At 47.6% G+C, this 16,261-nt stretch overlaps 1 protein-coding gene across 3 annotated transcripts in view; it reads right to left on the bottom strand.

The window, feature by feature from the left end:
- Positions 1–16,261, bottom strand: part of TP53INP2 (tumor protein p53 inducible nuclear protein 2) — a 59,640-nt gene that overhangs the window by 12,224 nt on the left and 31,155 nt on the right. For 2 of the 3 annotated variants that reach the window (XM_025205400.1, XM_025205398.1), the window contains exon 3: positions 5,675–6,020. In XM_025205400.1, coding sequence (XP_025061185.1) covers positions 5,675–6,020 — 346 coding nt within the window. The remainder of the gene's footprint in view (positions 1–5,674; positions 6,021–16,261) is intronic. The other variant, XM_025205399.1, reaches the window with a different exon arrangement.

The raw sequence follows: 16,261 nt of genomic DNA, 5'->3' as shown, positions 1-16,261 counted from the left end.
CATCTGCAGTGCAAGAGGAGAGGCAAGTCCGTCACCAAGCCTGGCAAAACCAAGAACTTCTTTGAAGACCATGAGAGAGCTATGTAAATAGATCCTCAGTCTAATCCAATACAAAGATTACAGGCCTGCATTAATCACCCTAAATTTGCAGTATCAGCAACATCAGCTTGATTCTTAAAAATGTGGATATTAAACAGGCTGATATCCCCTTAATCAGTATTAAGCTGTCTGTGTGTGTGTGTGCGCGCGTGCATGTGGGTGGGGATACATGCATGTTTGAGACACAAACGCACACAGGGCCAGATTTAGAGGAGATTTAAATTCATTTCCTCCATCCCTTCAGCAAAATCTTTATGTTTATCATAGGCTCCCTTTGGCTTAGTTATTCACATACAGTTCACACCTGTCTCTTAACCATCACCAGTGAACAAGTCCTATTGTATCTAAATGTTTTTAAGTCACATTTGTTGAAAGCCCTTTCCAAATTACATGGCCTCCTGAATTCTGACTGAAAAACCAACTTCATCAGGCAGGCCAGCCCTGCATACTGGGTAAAAAATCTGCAATAAGCACAGCTACTAAAAGATATAGGGTTTTCCAAGATAAAGTGACTGCTGCAGTTAAACCATGTTCCTTCTCATCAGAGCAGATGAGGGGAATCATGAACAGCTCAAGCTGTCTTCATTTTCCCTCTGCTTTTAACTATTATTCATAGCAATTTTCTTTCATTTTTTAACCCACTGATTTCCATGTCCCAGTGACTCAAACAAGATCAAATTTTGGCTTTAAGGAAGAAGAGGTTTGCAAAGGATGAATTCAATAAAAACAGATGATGCTTAGCATTGCCCTCTGGCTTGACTAAGACTGGCCTATAAATTCCATCCAGAATGGGGCCACGACCATCTGTGCTGCTGTATAAATAATTATGGTCTAAGACCTGCATTATCATGATGTTTTAATACTGCAAGCTTTATGGCTCTTCATATCTCCCTTCGGTCTTTCACTCTGTTTGTCTGCCCAGTGGATGTGCTTGCAAGATAGTTTGGTTTGATTTTTTTCAGAAACGGAGGGTGCCGCTATATGAGACATTTACTGCAGAGTAGACTAATTAGCTCCACAGTAAAACATCTCTGTTTATACAAGTAAAGCTATTGGGTCAGAGTAAACTAATTAACTCTGCTGTAGTAAACTAATTAACTCTCTTCAACAAGGTACTGCCAGATACAAGTACTAGGTTATGGCAGAGTTATTTACTCTGCCACAGTGCGCGTGTAGGCGCTGACGGGCTGGCTGGAGCATGAGGGTGCTGCCACACTGTGCTGCCCTGACTCAATGTGCTGTGGTCCCAGGCGCACATGTAAACGCTGCATCTGGGAGCAATAAACTCTGGTACAAACTGTGCTGGCGTTTATTGTGTTGCATTAATATTCATATGTAGACATGCCCAAAGGGAAGGAAGTTGGTGACACCAGCAGTAGAGATGAGCAACCTGAGTGGCTTGTGACCCACCATGCTGGACACACTTCCCCGAACTGTTTGTGAAGTGTGCTGCTCCTTGATGGCAGGATGTATATGCCTGGGAGAAAGGATCACTACTGCCTTGCAGGAGGAGTCCACCTGAAAAGCACAGGGCTTTCCTTGTCCTTGCCCTGTGTTATTTTCCTCCCTGGGAGGGTGGTAGTTTAGACATTAGGGACAACAGAATTCTGGAGTGGAGAATTTTTGCCCTCAGAAATACAACTTAATTGCAGGACCAAGGAGAAGGAGAAGCAGAGGTGCTGAGTGGAGGGAGAAGAACTCATAAGCAGTGCACATCCATCCTTCAGAGTGAGCATTGTAAATCCTAAGAGGGCAGCAAGAAGCAAGTGGATCCAAGTTCCTTGTCTACATAGAACATTGTTTTAAATATTTTTCTACTATAAATACCCTCTTATAACTTTTGAAGCAGGTGCATCAACAAACTGTTCAAACCCTTGTCAGATTTTGAAGAAAGAAGCCAGCAAACCTGATACCTGTTAATACATAAGCTGGCAGTCACACAGCCAAATGGCTTTGGGTAAATAGGGAGACAGCCATGAGGATCTTGTAGCAATTTGGCTGGAAGATGAAGCAGTTACTTCTGCAGGACATTTTCCTGAAGCAACTTTATGGATGACCAATTCTGGGCTCAGTCAGTGAGTAGCGAATATTGAGACTGGATAGTTTAGCAGACCTGGAATGATCAGCAGTGACAGAAGAACTTGGATGCAGTAGACCTTTGCCTGTGCAAAGCTCACTGCAGAGCTATCATGGTGGAACACCTACATGCAAGTTCCCCTCAGCCTGGAGAAGCACAAGGCCACCCCTGTCTGGAAGCTTGCCACCCCCAATTGCTGTCAGTAACTAACTAGATGGTTACAATAAATTAACCATCCAGGTTAACACAACAGAGGGTCATGAAGCTTAGCAATGCACAGGAGGTTATTAATGGACGTTCATGGTCAAGAGTTCCTAACTGCGCATGAGTCATTGATGGGAGCTACATGATTATTCTCTGCCCTCCTCCGCCAAATCAGACCTTGAAGTCATCAACAGAAGGTATTTTCCCATGGTGCTGAAGGACCTGGGTGGTCACTGGGGCAGATTCACCAGTCATAGGGTGGTAGGTCTGGAAAAGTTCAGGTTGTCAGGAGCTCTAGAAACTGGCCTCTCCCATTCAGTGAATTTCTGTTCTTTGGACCACTAAGAATCTCAGTGGTGACAAGATTCATCCATCATTCTAAGAGATCTGGCTTACCATCTTGCTTCCCTGGCACTTGAACAGGAGAAGTTAGCTGTTTATCTCTACCCTGAACAGCTGCAGAATGCTAGTGGAGTAGGCATTTGGAAGGCTGAAGGGAAGGTGGAGGTGCCTCATGACAGCTTCCAAGCAAAATCTACCTCATATGTTGCCCAGCTGCTGTGACAAGCAAGGCAGGACCCCCACTGATGGCTGGGAAGCCTGGTGGTTGTGGGATTTTCTGGATGTTATTAACACCTGAACTGTGTGCCACCTACAGGGATCCTGTATGGTCACAGAGACAGTGTCAGGGATGCAATTGCTTCCACTTTGAGGCCAGGGTGTAGTGTTTGAAAATGAAGGTGCTGTAACCAAGTGCATTCAGTGTGTTTAGGTCAAGAGTTTATGAGGAACTAATCCCATTAAGGAAGGTTTGCCCCTAAAAGAAACTTTTTTACCCAAGGAAAACAAAACATATAACAAAAACTTTATTGATTCAGCATAATAGTGCAAACTTAAAACCCAGAGAACTGGGTACCACCTTACTTCCTCTTGGTAAAAAGCTCCTGTACCAATGGGGCTGGGTAGGTAAGTAATTTCAAATCCTTACCTATACAGGAGGTCCTTACACTGGAGGTGCTACACTGAGCTGTATGCTCATGAGGCAGAGGAGGGCCTTATTCAAAAAGGCAACAAACAAACACACCAGGAAAATGCTACTGGTTTTCAGGATGCTCCCCCCACCCAAAGCCAGGAGTTGAAAGGACAAAATTCTTATTGAGATGCCCCATCATTTTTGTCTTGTATCCTCTTTCATAACAGCTGCAGAGCAGCATAAAATGCACTGCAAGTTACACTTTGCAGCAATTCTTCTAAACCCAATGTGTTAACAATTCTGAGGATCTAATTATAATCACTGTGTATTCAGAAATAACTCTGAAGTCTAATTTCAGTAATTTACTTCAAATTGTAAAAGAAGTTAAAGCCCAGGGAACTGATCAAATCAAGAACCAAAGTAATTTTTTCTACTGTTGTTTATGCTTTTTTCTTTATATCTGTTGTTCCAATACATACACCTGTCCAACATGTACGTGACTTTTAGCTTTTGTGGTCCTGTCATCTCAAATGGGAGAAGATGGCTTGGTGAGTAGGAGAAAAAGAATCGAGCAGCACAGGAAGGAAGATGGGAAGTGGCATGTTTGACTGATAATACTGGGTTTTGTTAGTTCAGGGATATAAATCTTCCCCAGGATGAAAGGCTCCAGCTTGGACACCATCTTGAGCGCAGAGGAAGCTGAGCAGGTGGGGAGCACCCGATTACACCAGGTAACAGGGTGGCATCCAGTCAGTATGAAAAAGAGGGCTCTTGAAATCCCCCTTCATATTTCTATTGCCATATAGCATATAATATATGTAAAGCTCCCTTCCCTTTACTCCTCAATAAACACATAAACACACTGTAGTGTCAGGCTGGGTCTCTTCCTGAGTTTCAGTGGAGGAGCTTTGGATGGGGGGTCTGGAGGCCACACAGATCTTGATTGCCTGGGGAGATCCCTCCAGGTCAGACTCCAAAGCCATCTGGGTGCCATTCTGCATCGTCTCCAAATTGTTTCAAATTCCAGGCTGGAGTCAGTGAGGGCCTCCAACCCAGCTCATCAGAGTGTAAGCAGGTTTCTGGAGCATTTCCTGGGATCCTTTTCTTATCCCCAGTATTCCTGTAGCTCTGTCAGAGCTCCTTTGCTCCATGCAGCAGTAGGCCAAGTCCCAGGAAGGGGTGGATCCAGAGGGGGTGCAGTAGCACAGGCACATCCCCTTTTGCTGCACATGAGCTCTTGGTGCAGGGTCTGCCTGAGGTCCCTGCTTTCCCACAACTCTGGAGCCCAGGGGGTGGGTGCATCCTCCCGTCTTTTCCCCTGCTGCTGAATTTAGCAGGGAAGCAGGGGAAAGGGAAAGGTGAACAGCAGTAGCATTCACCCGCTGGGCTCTCGAGCCAAGCAAAAGCAGGGCCCCAGCCAGACCCCAGCCCAAGCAGCTGATGAGCTCAGAACTCACTGCTTACACTGAGCTCTGGCAGGAGCTGGTGCTGACTGTACAGTAAGCTCAGAGGTCACTGGGCATGTACAGCACAGCCAAAGTGGGAGGAGGCCACACCCCCACTGTCCCATTCCTGAATCCACTGAGGGTCCCAGGAGCACTCTCTTTTCCTGCCTTTGCTTTTTTAGCTTGTGGCATCTTGGTAATTGCTGTTCAAATAGGACTGGACCCGCTCCTTTCTCCAGAAGGCAAGAAGTTCACGACTTCCCAATAGGTCCATGCAGTAGCAGGGGGCCTGGCTGCTGTCATGGAGATGTGAATATGGGACAGCACAGAGAGGACTGCCAGAAGTGGTGTAACTAATAGGGGTGCAACCACCCAATCTTAGCCTGTGCTAGCTCATTCCAGCAGGAGGTATGTATGTCCCAGAGCAGATTATTGAAACTGGGGTAAGGTTCCAGACAAACCAAATAAAGAATTCGTACATGTGGACATAACGCAGTTTATAGTAACACATAACATTATCACAAAAAACACTCCTCTGAAGATAGGGCTGTATAAACTCTGGATACTTCCCTCCTTCACAGGGGAATCTTTCTTTAGGCTTCTAGCCATTTGGCGTTACTTGAATGCTAAGGGTGCTCTGTCCACTGGGTAAGGCTTCCCCCCCCACAATACTTCAGAGACAGTAAGAGACCTAAGCTGTAATTGTAGCTGTGCCACTGACTCAGTGTGTGTGACCCTGGCCATGTCTCCCAACTCCTCTGTTCTTCTGTCTCCCTAGCTATAAAGCAGGGGTGATGTCACTTTTCAAAAAGGCTACATAGAAAAGCAATAGCATTATTATTACTATGATGCCCAATGCACCATGGCCAGACTCACCCTTCACTGATCTGCTCATCAGGGCTCTCCCTTTCCACCACGATGCTGTTGCTGGTGACATAGACGGACATGCTGGGGTGTTCAATCAGAAGGTCCTCCATAGGGTTGCTCTCCATGTTGACAGGGGCAGGGCCTTCTGCAGTAAAACAGGGGGGAGGGGTGACAAACCAACTCTCGTCCATCAAGCAGGGATCGGGCTGGGAGGGCACGGGCCTGCCGACACAGTCACTGAGTGAGTGGGGCGAAGAAGTGGTAGGTGGGGGAGACCCATGACGGGAACGGGAAGTGCAAACGGAATCCCTCTCACCTACCCGCTGTTCTTCACCTGAGGCTGAAGCGTAACTATCTAATGAGAGACAAGAGCCACCATTCACCAGGTGGGAGCAGCCAGTACAGAAGCGCGAGAGTTTGAAGCCATGCAGAGGGGGAGGAGGGCAAGCGGGGAAGGAAGAATCCAGAAGCAGAGAGACACACACACATACAATGTACAATGGGTGAGGGAGAAGGGAAGGGGGGAGAAAAAGGGGGCATTATTAGTACAAATGACACCCCAACAGCATCATTACTTTTTATATACAAAACTGTGACTGGAAGTATCAACCACCATGCAAAATAAAAGCACCACCACAGCACAGAGATGCCCCTGCGTGCTGGAGGAACTGAAAAACATGAGAGCACCTGCAAGGAAAAGCAGTAGGGGATGGGCTCTGCTGTGCTTTGCTCTCAGGTAGACGTGCTCTTGCCACTGTCCCAAGCCAACCATGGACTGTTGGGAATTAGGAGGAAAATATGGCTGAAGGTAATTTATGTCATAAGTGACACTGCAGTGATGCTTATCCTTCATCCATCCAGTCTGAAGTGCTGCTCTGCGCAGCCAAGACTGGTGCCATTTACACTCCTCTGTTAAAATCGAGACAGAAGACTCATATAACGCACTGGTTTACTGAGCTGGGTAGCAGCTGTAGTGTGCATGAAGGCTAATTGTGCTTATGAAGGAACTGGAAATCAAACCAGTCTAAGTTTGTGAAGAGCACCTAGCAACTTTTCCTGCAGGTGCTAAGCAGAGCCCCTGACTCCTTTACAGTCATACTAAAAATTAAGCCTTACTAAGCCTAACGGGCCAAAGTGCCATTCGGTATGGAGTTCCTCAACCCATTTCTGGAAGGGCTGTGAGAATAACTCGTTTGTGGCTGATGGCCAAAACAAAAAATTGAGAAACAGATGTTCATGTCTAGTTAACCCAAAACAAAATCTTTTTTGTTTTCCTTCAAGAAAATGGAAACGAAAGCCAACTGAATAAAAAATACTTTCAGTTGTTGAATCCATTTTTTTCATCTGACCCAAAATGTATTTTTATTTTTTGAGGGTGTTTTTATTGCCTCCTTTGAAAAATAAATGTTCTTAAGCTACCACATGCAATATAACTTTGAAACAAAAAGTTGAAATGATTCATTTCACAAATGTCAAAACAAAACTTTGACTTTTTCAATTTTTTTCCAGTTATTTTAGGGGAAAATTGCATGTCTGGTGAATAACCTATTCACCAAAAATATATTATCTAACCTTTGTCTCTAGACTGTTAGAGGCATGATTTTTAATCATTTAGGTGGCTAGCAGTGGGAGTTATGCTCTAACAGTGGTTCCCAACCCTTTTATACTGCAGACCGGAAAACTATCTAATTTACATATTTAGATTTAATTTACATTTTTAATTTTTATGGGGTGGGGAGGGGTGCGAGGATTGGATTGGGTTGGGGTACTGCAGCCGCAGGCACAGGGGGACCCTGCAGGGGAGGGAGTTGCGTAGCCAGTGGCCCTGGGGACCCAGCTGGGGCTGCCCAGGAAGAAGGGGCTCTGCTGCCTTTCCTAGGAGCAAGCAGCAGAGCCATATCCCCATCCTCTGCCCCAGGCATTTTCCTGCCTGCATCCCCCCTCTCCCACCGGGTGCGGCCATTGTGGCGGGATGGGGCGCATGAAGCCAGCTGCCTGCCTCGCAAGAGTGCCCTGCCACCCAGCTTTAACCCTGCATGTGACTGCTGGCGGCGGAAGTCACAACCCGACATGCAACCCACCACAGCCCAGTACTGGGTCGCAGTGCGGTTTTTGGGAACCTCTGCTCTAGAATGCCTTTAAACATGTGGCCTTTACCTACACTCTCTGTTTCTCCTTATTGTCTATCATTTTGACTGGAATGTTTCTCCAGATCTCCTTTATTAAAAGGTATGGGCTCTATGTAACAGGAGGCACCGGGAGCTATATAAGCCCTGTACCAGAGGCAAAGACCCAGTGTGATTTGAGCAGGGCCAGAGGTAGGAGTTACCTGCTGGTTGCTGAGGGAAGCAGTGCTAGGAACCGCGGACTGGCCCAAACTTTGCTCATTAAAGGAGCTCCCTGCACTGACTGAAGAAGCTGCAATGGAGGTTGATGGACCTGTGAATAGAACTAGGGAGGCCCAAGCTGGGAGATGTCAATGTGATTTGAGTACAAGTTGGGGAAGAGGCCTGGAGAAAAGCACCCTGCTGCAACTGGTCATGTGTCAGGTTGGATATATATTGCTGGTTATAACTGTGAGGCATGGCAGTGGGTGGGGTGCAGAGAGGACACTGATGATGTCTGGGGAAGATGCTGCAATCAACAAAGGATTGTTAGTCATTTGTTGGGGCACAGGCTGAGGGCCTAGTGAACTGAACTGTGCCTGAGAAGTGAAGGAATCACTGGTGGACTGGAGCAACCCACCAAATTAACATAACATCAAAAGTGTGGTGGGCAAGCACAGAGAGGTACCCTGGCTAATCAGGGAGGAGAAAAGACAGGATTATATTGACCTGGGACCTGGGGTCTGAGACAGACATTGCATAAACCAGGACTAAGGACAGACATTCAGAAAGCCTGAGCCTGAATTGATTCAATCTTTGCAGGTTAATCTAAATCTTTGCTAGGCTAAATCACTTTGTAACCATACAGACATCCCTTCTGGACTGAAAAAATACCGGCACATGCCTGCAGTCTCAGGCTAGAAGCCCAGGGAGACTAGAGCAGCCCTCCCTTCCCTTCAACAGGGCTGAGCTGAAGGGGGCATGGCCAGGCCTCAACAGGATGCTCTGATTAGGAAGGGGCCCCTGGACCCCCTTGATAACAGAGCATTTATCAGCTCTGTTATCAGCATTTAGCACCCCATCAGAAAACAACGCCTTGCTCATTAGTTCAAGCTCTTCTTAAACAACTTTTTCCAAAGAAAGGAATGCAGGGACATTACCAGCTGATCTGTTGATTACCTCCAAAAAGCCCTAGGCAGACACTGTCCTATCTGCCTTACATAGCATTAGCTAGCATACCAAATGCTGGCTATGATCCGTGCTGTGGGAGAGAGAAGGAAGGGATCTCTGCTAAAGCAGCGAGGGGAGAAAGAGGGTAGAGGGGCATGGGGAAGCTAGCAGACCCTGCTTTGCCTGTAAGTCTCTGCCAGAGTTCCAGCCAGGTAGCAGAGGGAAGGGGCCAGCCCAGCTCTTTGGAGCAGAGAGCCCTGCCCAGCCCAGAGAGCATGCCAGGATGCTGGGGGAGTCTGATTTAACTTAAACCAGCAAGGGGTCTGGGACAGACATTGCATAAACCCAGTTTGACCCAAATCAGTTAAGTCTGATACCACATTCAACTAGGTTTATCTCAAACCGGTTTCATCCATTTTCAAACTGGTTTATGGGCACTGAATGCCTGTTCTGTCATAGGTTTAAACCAGTTTCTGATCACTTAAACCGGTTTATGTGTAATGTCTGTCCCTAACCCAGGAGGTGCCATACCTGCCTTTAGTTGTGGTCCTGTTACATTGTAGTAGAAGGAAAGATCAAGTTATAAAGTTTTGGTATATCCAAGAGCCCTTTGGATCTTATTGATTAAAATGTTTTATGACTTTCTTGGCATCCAAAGACTAAAATAGATTACAGTCATATAGAGAACTGAATTCTATTTGTATAGACACATGCTGGACTCAGTCTAGCATTCACCTCCTGCATGGCACTGAGGTGCGAGTGAAACCTGAGATGAATGTGCTGCTGTAGAGCCAAAAAAGAAGGGGAGAGAGAGAAAAGCATGAAGTGCTATGTGGACTCTCAGTAGCTAGTTGAATCATGTCTCCAGTTCATCCTACAAGCAATGCACCTGCTTACAGTTGGCTACTGTGGCCTAAGGCAGGGATTGACCACCTATGACCTGTGGATCAGATTCAGCTCACAGAACTATTGGCTCCAGCCCATGCATGTGGGGCTTCAGTGGCATTTGGTGGTGGGGGAAAGCGCTAGTTGTGGGCATTCTCCCAGTGCAGCTGCAGAGGCAAGCTGTGGCACTGCCTAGGTCCTAGTGCCTGTTCAGCTAACCTGGGGTGGCTTATTCCTGCCTGCAGCTGAAAAAAGTGGCCTATATGTGGCCTAAGGGACTTCTGAACTCTGGGTTCTCCTTATGCCTTTGCCACTGAATTGGTGAGGGACCTTGGGTAGGTCCCTTCATCTCCAAGTGCCTCTGTTAACCCAGCTCTGAGGTGTAAGTTTCCCCCCACAATCTACGGATTAAATATATTATGTTATTCAGCTGCTCAGAGAGAGGATATTCAGCATAATAGTTTCTTACCACACTGCATTAAATGTGGTACATAGATGATGATGAAGAGGAAAAGCATTGTAGACTAATAATTAACATTATGGATAATTAGAATCAAAATCCTGTATTATCTTCACTTTTGCCACAGATTTTCTGTTTTAGCTAGAGCGAATCATTAAACTCTTTATCCCTACACTTCTGAACAAAAGGCAAATTAACCCTTAACTTACATGTGGGGGAAGGCAAAAGGGCAGAAGAGCATCAGGAATATTGGTATTATTTAAAAAAATTCTAAGCAACTGATAGATAGATAGATAGATAGATAGATAGATAGATGTGTGTGTGTGCATGTGTACACAAATGCACATACACACATCTCCCTTAATTGCTTTGTGACTCTGGCATTGTTTGGAGAGATGGTTAAAGAGTCAGTGCTGACTGTGCAGGGAGGGCACAGAAAATGATACGTCACTTCAGATGACATCTTTCCAAAGGGCTTAAGGCAATCCAGAATTAGCCTCCCAAACAGTAGGGTGTCGTTCTCGGGTCACTACATGTCAGATTATTAATAGCTGCCTGCAGGCCAGGCAGGGGATTACTTCTCAACCTGAAGATAAATTTTGAGCATTGGGGTTTGCTTTGTGGAGTAAGAGTACTCTAGCCAAACACTGAATTATGAGTGTGAGGTCAGATTCAGAGCCAGGAAGCATAGGGGCACACTCGCGTGGAAGCTCCCAGCAAGCCAGTCTCCAGCGTGGGTAAGGGGTAATGTGACCAGGGCAGGGATAACCTACATTCAGAGTGACTTGAAGTGGGGAATGTTTGCACAAGGCACAGAGGGAAGAAAAATGGCCTATACAGGCAGCCCCTGCTTAATGCGGTTTCACTTAGCAGTATTTTGCTATAGCGCTCATTTAAAATTCATACCTCGTTTCACTTAGCGCTGAGCCAGTTTCCTTATAGCGCTCAGCGAAGCAGCAGCAGCAGCAGCGAGAAGCAGCGAGCGGGTGGGCATGAGCTTGGGGCCCGCACTGGTGCCGCAGGGCCAGGGCCAGCAGGGGCCCAGGGTGGGGCAGCAGGAGTGGGGGGCCCAGGCTTGCACATGGTGCCGGAGCAGCTGGTGGGCAGGGGGCTGGGAAGAAGCGGCGGTGGAGAGAAGCATGAGTGTGGGGCCCCATGGCGCCAGAGCCGGCAGGAGCGCAGGGCATAGGTTGGTACATGGGGCCGGAGTGGCCAGCGGGCAGGCGGAGAGGTGGGAAGAGGCAGCGGTGATGGTGAGAAGCAGAAGTAACCAATTATTTCTATTTACATTAAACCCTATGGGGAAATGGATTTCGCTTAGCACAGTTCCACTTAAAGCTCGGTTTTCCTGGAACCAATGAAGAGCGTTAAGTGAGGGTTGCCTGTATTCTTGTTCTTGTGGTATCCAGCTGCCTGGGCCAAGCAAATTCTTGTTCAGTTCTTTCTAGTCAAGGACTCTTAAATTTTCAACAGATTTTTCCTGTCTCCTTCCCTAACCCAAGAGCACTCCTCTATCCTTCTTCCACCCACACTGCTTTCCTTTCTTCACATCTGGGCAGTTTCAGAGAGACTAGCACAAGTCACCCGCTACTGCTCTCTGCATCTGCTACACGTCACCAGCTGATGAATCTGCCTCTTTCTCTCTTCTTTCTCAACAGGGGCTAGATCCCTATATATTCAAGTGGTTTGTCATCGTGTCTGAGCATCACACAGCCAGCACTAGGATGAAAACAGAGAAAAAGAGGAGACCCTTTTAAATGCAGTTTAATTATCTGACCTAGTGCACTTAGAAATGAAGCAGTGAATTAAAATATTTAGCTCAGGTTAGGTGGCTTATTGAGCCTTTGTCTCTCTTGAAGTGGGCCAGTCTGGGATGCACTTGTTTATCACTGTTCTTTCAGCTCATTGGGTAGAGGTTGGATCTAGCTGCTTAACTGTGACTGCTTTGCATAACTCCACTCTTAAGCAGAGGTCTGGAACAAACAGATCCATGACTGACAGGTGAGATGTATTAGCAGTGCTGCTGGGGATTACCGAGGGGGAGGGGCTGTTACTAGCAGGAAGACTGTAGAGCAGGGATGGACAAAATGGCAAATCTACCCACTGGCCAGACTCCATTTCCCAACAGCCCCTGCCCATGGCTGGTTTCCACGGAGATGGCAGCAGCAGGGTGCCTTGGCAGCATGGGGCCAGGGTTTCCATGGAGACCGGCCCCCAGCAGCACTGGTAGGGTGTGCAGCTGGCTGGGGAGCTGTTCTGGGGCTAGGGTTGAGATCTTGCATCAGTGACAGCATGGTCCAGAGCCAGAGCAGACGTGTGATCTGCTGCCTGCATGCCCCTGCCTGGGGCGTATGGGTAGTGGATCACAGTTCTGCCCTGGCTCTGGATCATGCTGTCACCACTGCAAGATCCTGGCACTGGAGCAGCTGTCCGCCCTCCCAGCACTGCTGGCCCTAGCAGCGTGGGCAGGGGTTGCTGGGAAATGGAATCTGCTGCAAGCCCGATCTGGCCTATGACCAGACTTTGCCTGCCCCTGCTGTAGAGAGTACAGAATTAATTGATGGACAAGCTGTGAGCTGCAGGCCTGGTCAGCTGGTGTGAAAACAGAAAGCCATAAAGAAAAATGGAGTCTTCTGTACAAAAATCAGTTGTAGGTGTCCTAGTTAGGCTGAATCATATGTCCTCCGCTGATAGGCACCTGTAGACACTCATGCTGGTGTCTCTGTTTGATAATATTTCCCCCTCCCAATAAACCATCACATACTTCAGCTATCTGTAGAAAGAGCTGACCAGCTGAGCTAGACACACTGACAGCAGGGTGGCTGAGCATGTGCATGCTTCAAAAACCACCGGATTACCAGACTTCTGCTACTATCCTGACTTCTCCCACCCACCAAGTATGGCCACCAAGCTGCTCCAACCCCAACCCTGATCACCAAGAATACAGGGAACCTTCCAGCCTGCCTCTGTATGGCCTGTGCAGGGAGCAGGCATCCCTAGCAGTCCTTTGTTGATCGTAGCACCTTTCCCAGAATCTTCAGGGGCCTCTTTCCACCCCTGCAGCCACTTCTGTACCTCCCAGGCACCTCCTCCATTCCTTGTGCACCCCACTGATTCCTTGCCTAGCACCTTCCTATTTTTTTCACTCTGAGGAGTCAGGCCACCCTTTTCTTCTTGTGTTCCCATTTCAGGGGACAGGTGCTAACTTAGTGGGACTGGGAGTGAAGTTTAAAATGCCATCAGTGCGGCACACTTGAGATCACTGCTGGTATCTGGTCACTTGCATGAGTGAGGTCAGCCCAAAGCTTTTGAAGGAGAGGTAATGCCTGATCCTAGGGATCTTAGAGAAATTAATTCTCATCAGTCTCCTTCCATCAGGCAAAGTGTGTCCTGGGGACAAGGTTAACAGGTCTTGTTTTTGCATTGGGAGGTAGTTATTAGTCTCTTGGCAGGAGGTCTAAAAATATCTGTAATATAAGAGTGACCCTGGTTTATAAAGAGACTCTAAAGGCACATGTTTAAAGTAGAGTGGCAGGAATAGAAAGGCTGGGTCTGCAGTGTACAGAGACAGGCTTGTTTGTTTAAGTTCTCTGCATAATTTGCAAGTAAAAGGTCATAAATTGCCATTGCAAATGGTTGAGTCATCTCACTTGCAACAGAAATGCGAAGGCACACACTGTCTTCCTTAACAAAGGGAAGCCCCAACTGTGTTGGGAAACTGGCTTGCTCCTGACAGCAATGGGTCACCCTACAGTGGGTTTAGGAATAGCTTAAACGCTGGTGGGGCAGTAGTGCTTTCACTATCATTTCTCTATAGGTGTGACTGACTTGATTCCAAAGAACAACACACTCTCCTGCCAGAGAACAGCAGCTGGGCTCCTGATAGAGGTCTTGAGATCCCAGGAAGCCTAGTGTTCTTGGTGGAGTGCCCTTGGGTTGTTTTGCCTCTCTTGTTGGCCCAGTGAAACCCAAGCCTGCTGAATTCAGGGTATGGTACATTCAGGAGGAGTGTGGGCAAAGTCTTGGCATGACTCGCAGGTTCCTTGTTTGATGGAAGTAACTGTTCTGATTAGCTGGCTCATGCCCCCAGAGGATATGTGATGAGTGTATCCTTAGCCAGCAGAAACAGGGACATGCAGCCAGCCTGGCAGCGTGGGGTACTGCACTGTGTTCCTGGGTAGAGAATTTGTAGTTTGGCCCCACACCATCTGAAAAGTTAATACTGTAGAAGAGGCAAAACCTTGGCCACCAGGGTGGGAAAATGGACCTTGACTTGCTCCTGGAGGGTGGTGGTGGGGAAAGTGATCCTGTGGTACTAAGCTGGCAGAAAAGGCTCTGCAGACATGTTGGTGTGGGGGGCTCACCATAACCTGAACTGTGAAGAGATAAGCCTGTCAGAGTTTCACCCAAATGGCAGAAAATACTCAGCAAGCTCTTGGCAGGGCTGGTTGCTGATGCAAGTTTTTGTTTTTGCAGTGTATTTCTGTTGTCCCAGCTGGGGAAGGACCATGGGGATTTGGAACAGCCTGGAAACAGGAAATAGCATATTTCAGGAAATACTATATAACAGGAAATACTCTCTCCTCTGAGTATCATCTGCAAACCAAAAATGGTGCTTTCTGCACTCCCATATTCCCTACCACAGACACAAAGCTTAGTTCCAGGGAGCACCACTATATAGGGAAGGAGAGGCTGGGGGCTTGCCTCTCACCAGTGCAAAAGCAGGGTCTCCAACAACAGGGAGCTGCAAGAATGCTCAAAAGTGTGGGCATGCGGTCAGTAAGGCTAAACGCACCTTGTCATGCATCCATAGATGCATCACGAGCAGGTCCAAGGAGGTGATCCTCCCCCTTTGTGTGACACTGGTCAGGCCGCAGTTGGAGTACTGCGTCCAGTTCTGGGCGCCGCACTTCAGGAAGGATGTGGATAGCATTGAGAGGGTCCAGAGGAGGGCCACTCACATGATGGGGGGGCAGCAGGGTAGGCCCTATGAGGAGAGACTACGGGACCTGAACCTGTTCAGCCTCCACAAGAGAAGGCTACGGGGGGATCTGGTGGCTGCCTATAAACTTGCCAAGGGGGACCAGCAGGCAATGGGAGAGTCCCTGTTCCCCCAAGCACTACCGGGAGTAACAAGGAACAACGGCCATAAGTTGACAGAGAGTAGATTCAGGCTAGACATCAGGAGGCACTACTTCACAGTCAGGGCAGCTAGGAGCCGGAACCAACTTCCAAGGTAAGTGGTGCTTGCCCCTACCCTGGGGGGTTTCAAAAGGAGACTAAACAACCATCCTTTCCTGCCCATGGCAGGGCATTGGACTTGATGATCTGCTTAGGTCCCTTCTGACCCTACCAACCATGAAACTATGAAACTATGCCAGGTTCCACTTGATAGTCTCTCTTTGTAATATTGGGCCCAGACCAAATTGCCAATGCAATGGCAGCTCTCCCCCAGAAGCAAAACAACTGCCTGTTGTGCACACAATTTGCCATGGCAGGTTGGATGGATGCCCTCCTCACATCCAAGTGAGAAGCTTCTTCCACAATGTGGAGAAACAATATTTTTTGGGGGCAGAACTAAAAGTAGACTATGCTTGTTAAACAGACTGACTAGCAGAAATGAGTTAGGGGGCGGGGGGAAGGCATCTGAGTAATTTACTATCTGCTTTCACCTCTGAGAGTATATGCCTGATCCAAACTGGATTTAGACACCTAAAGACTGGTGCGTATAAACTATAGAAAATCTTTGAAAAGCTAGGCCCAGGGTTCCACCTTCCACAAAAGTACCTTCATAATTTTGCCCGCTTTTGTGGCCCAGCAATGTTTGAATTCTTTATTGCACAACTTGGTGGTTGGGGCACTGGGAAGTGGGAAATGTGGGTTTAAGCCTCCTCAAGCAAAGGGTGGGGGGTGGTAATCCTAGTCTCCCACCTGCTGTGTGGGTGCTTGGACAATGAAGCTGTTTTATGAAAGAGG

This window comes from Alligator sinensis, unplaced genomic scaffold (assembly GCF_000455745.1).
Source record: "Alligator sinensis unplaced genomic scaffold, ASM45574v1 scaffold511_1, whole genome shotgun sequence".
Lineage (NCBI taxonomy): Eukaryota > Metazoa > Chordata > Crocodylia > Alligatoridae > Alligator > Alligator sinensis.
The sequence above is the reverse complement of the archived record's forward strand: the minus strand, read 5'-3'. Positions and strand labels throughout refer to the sequence as shown.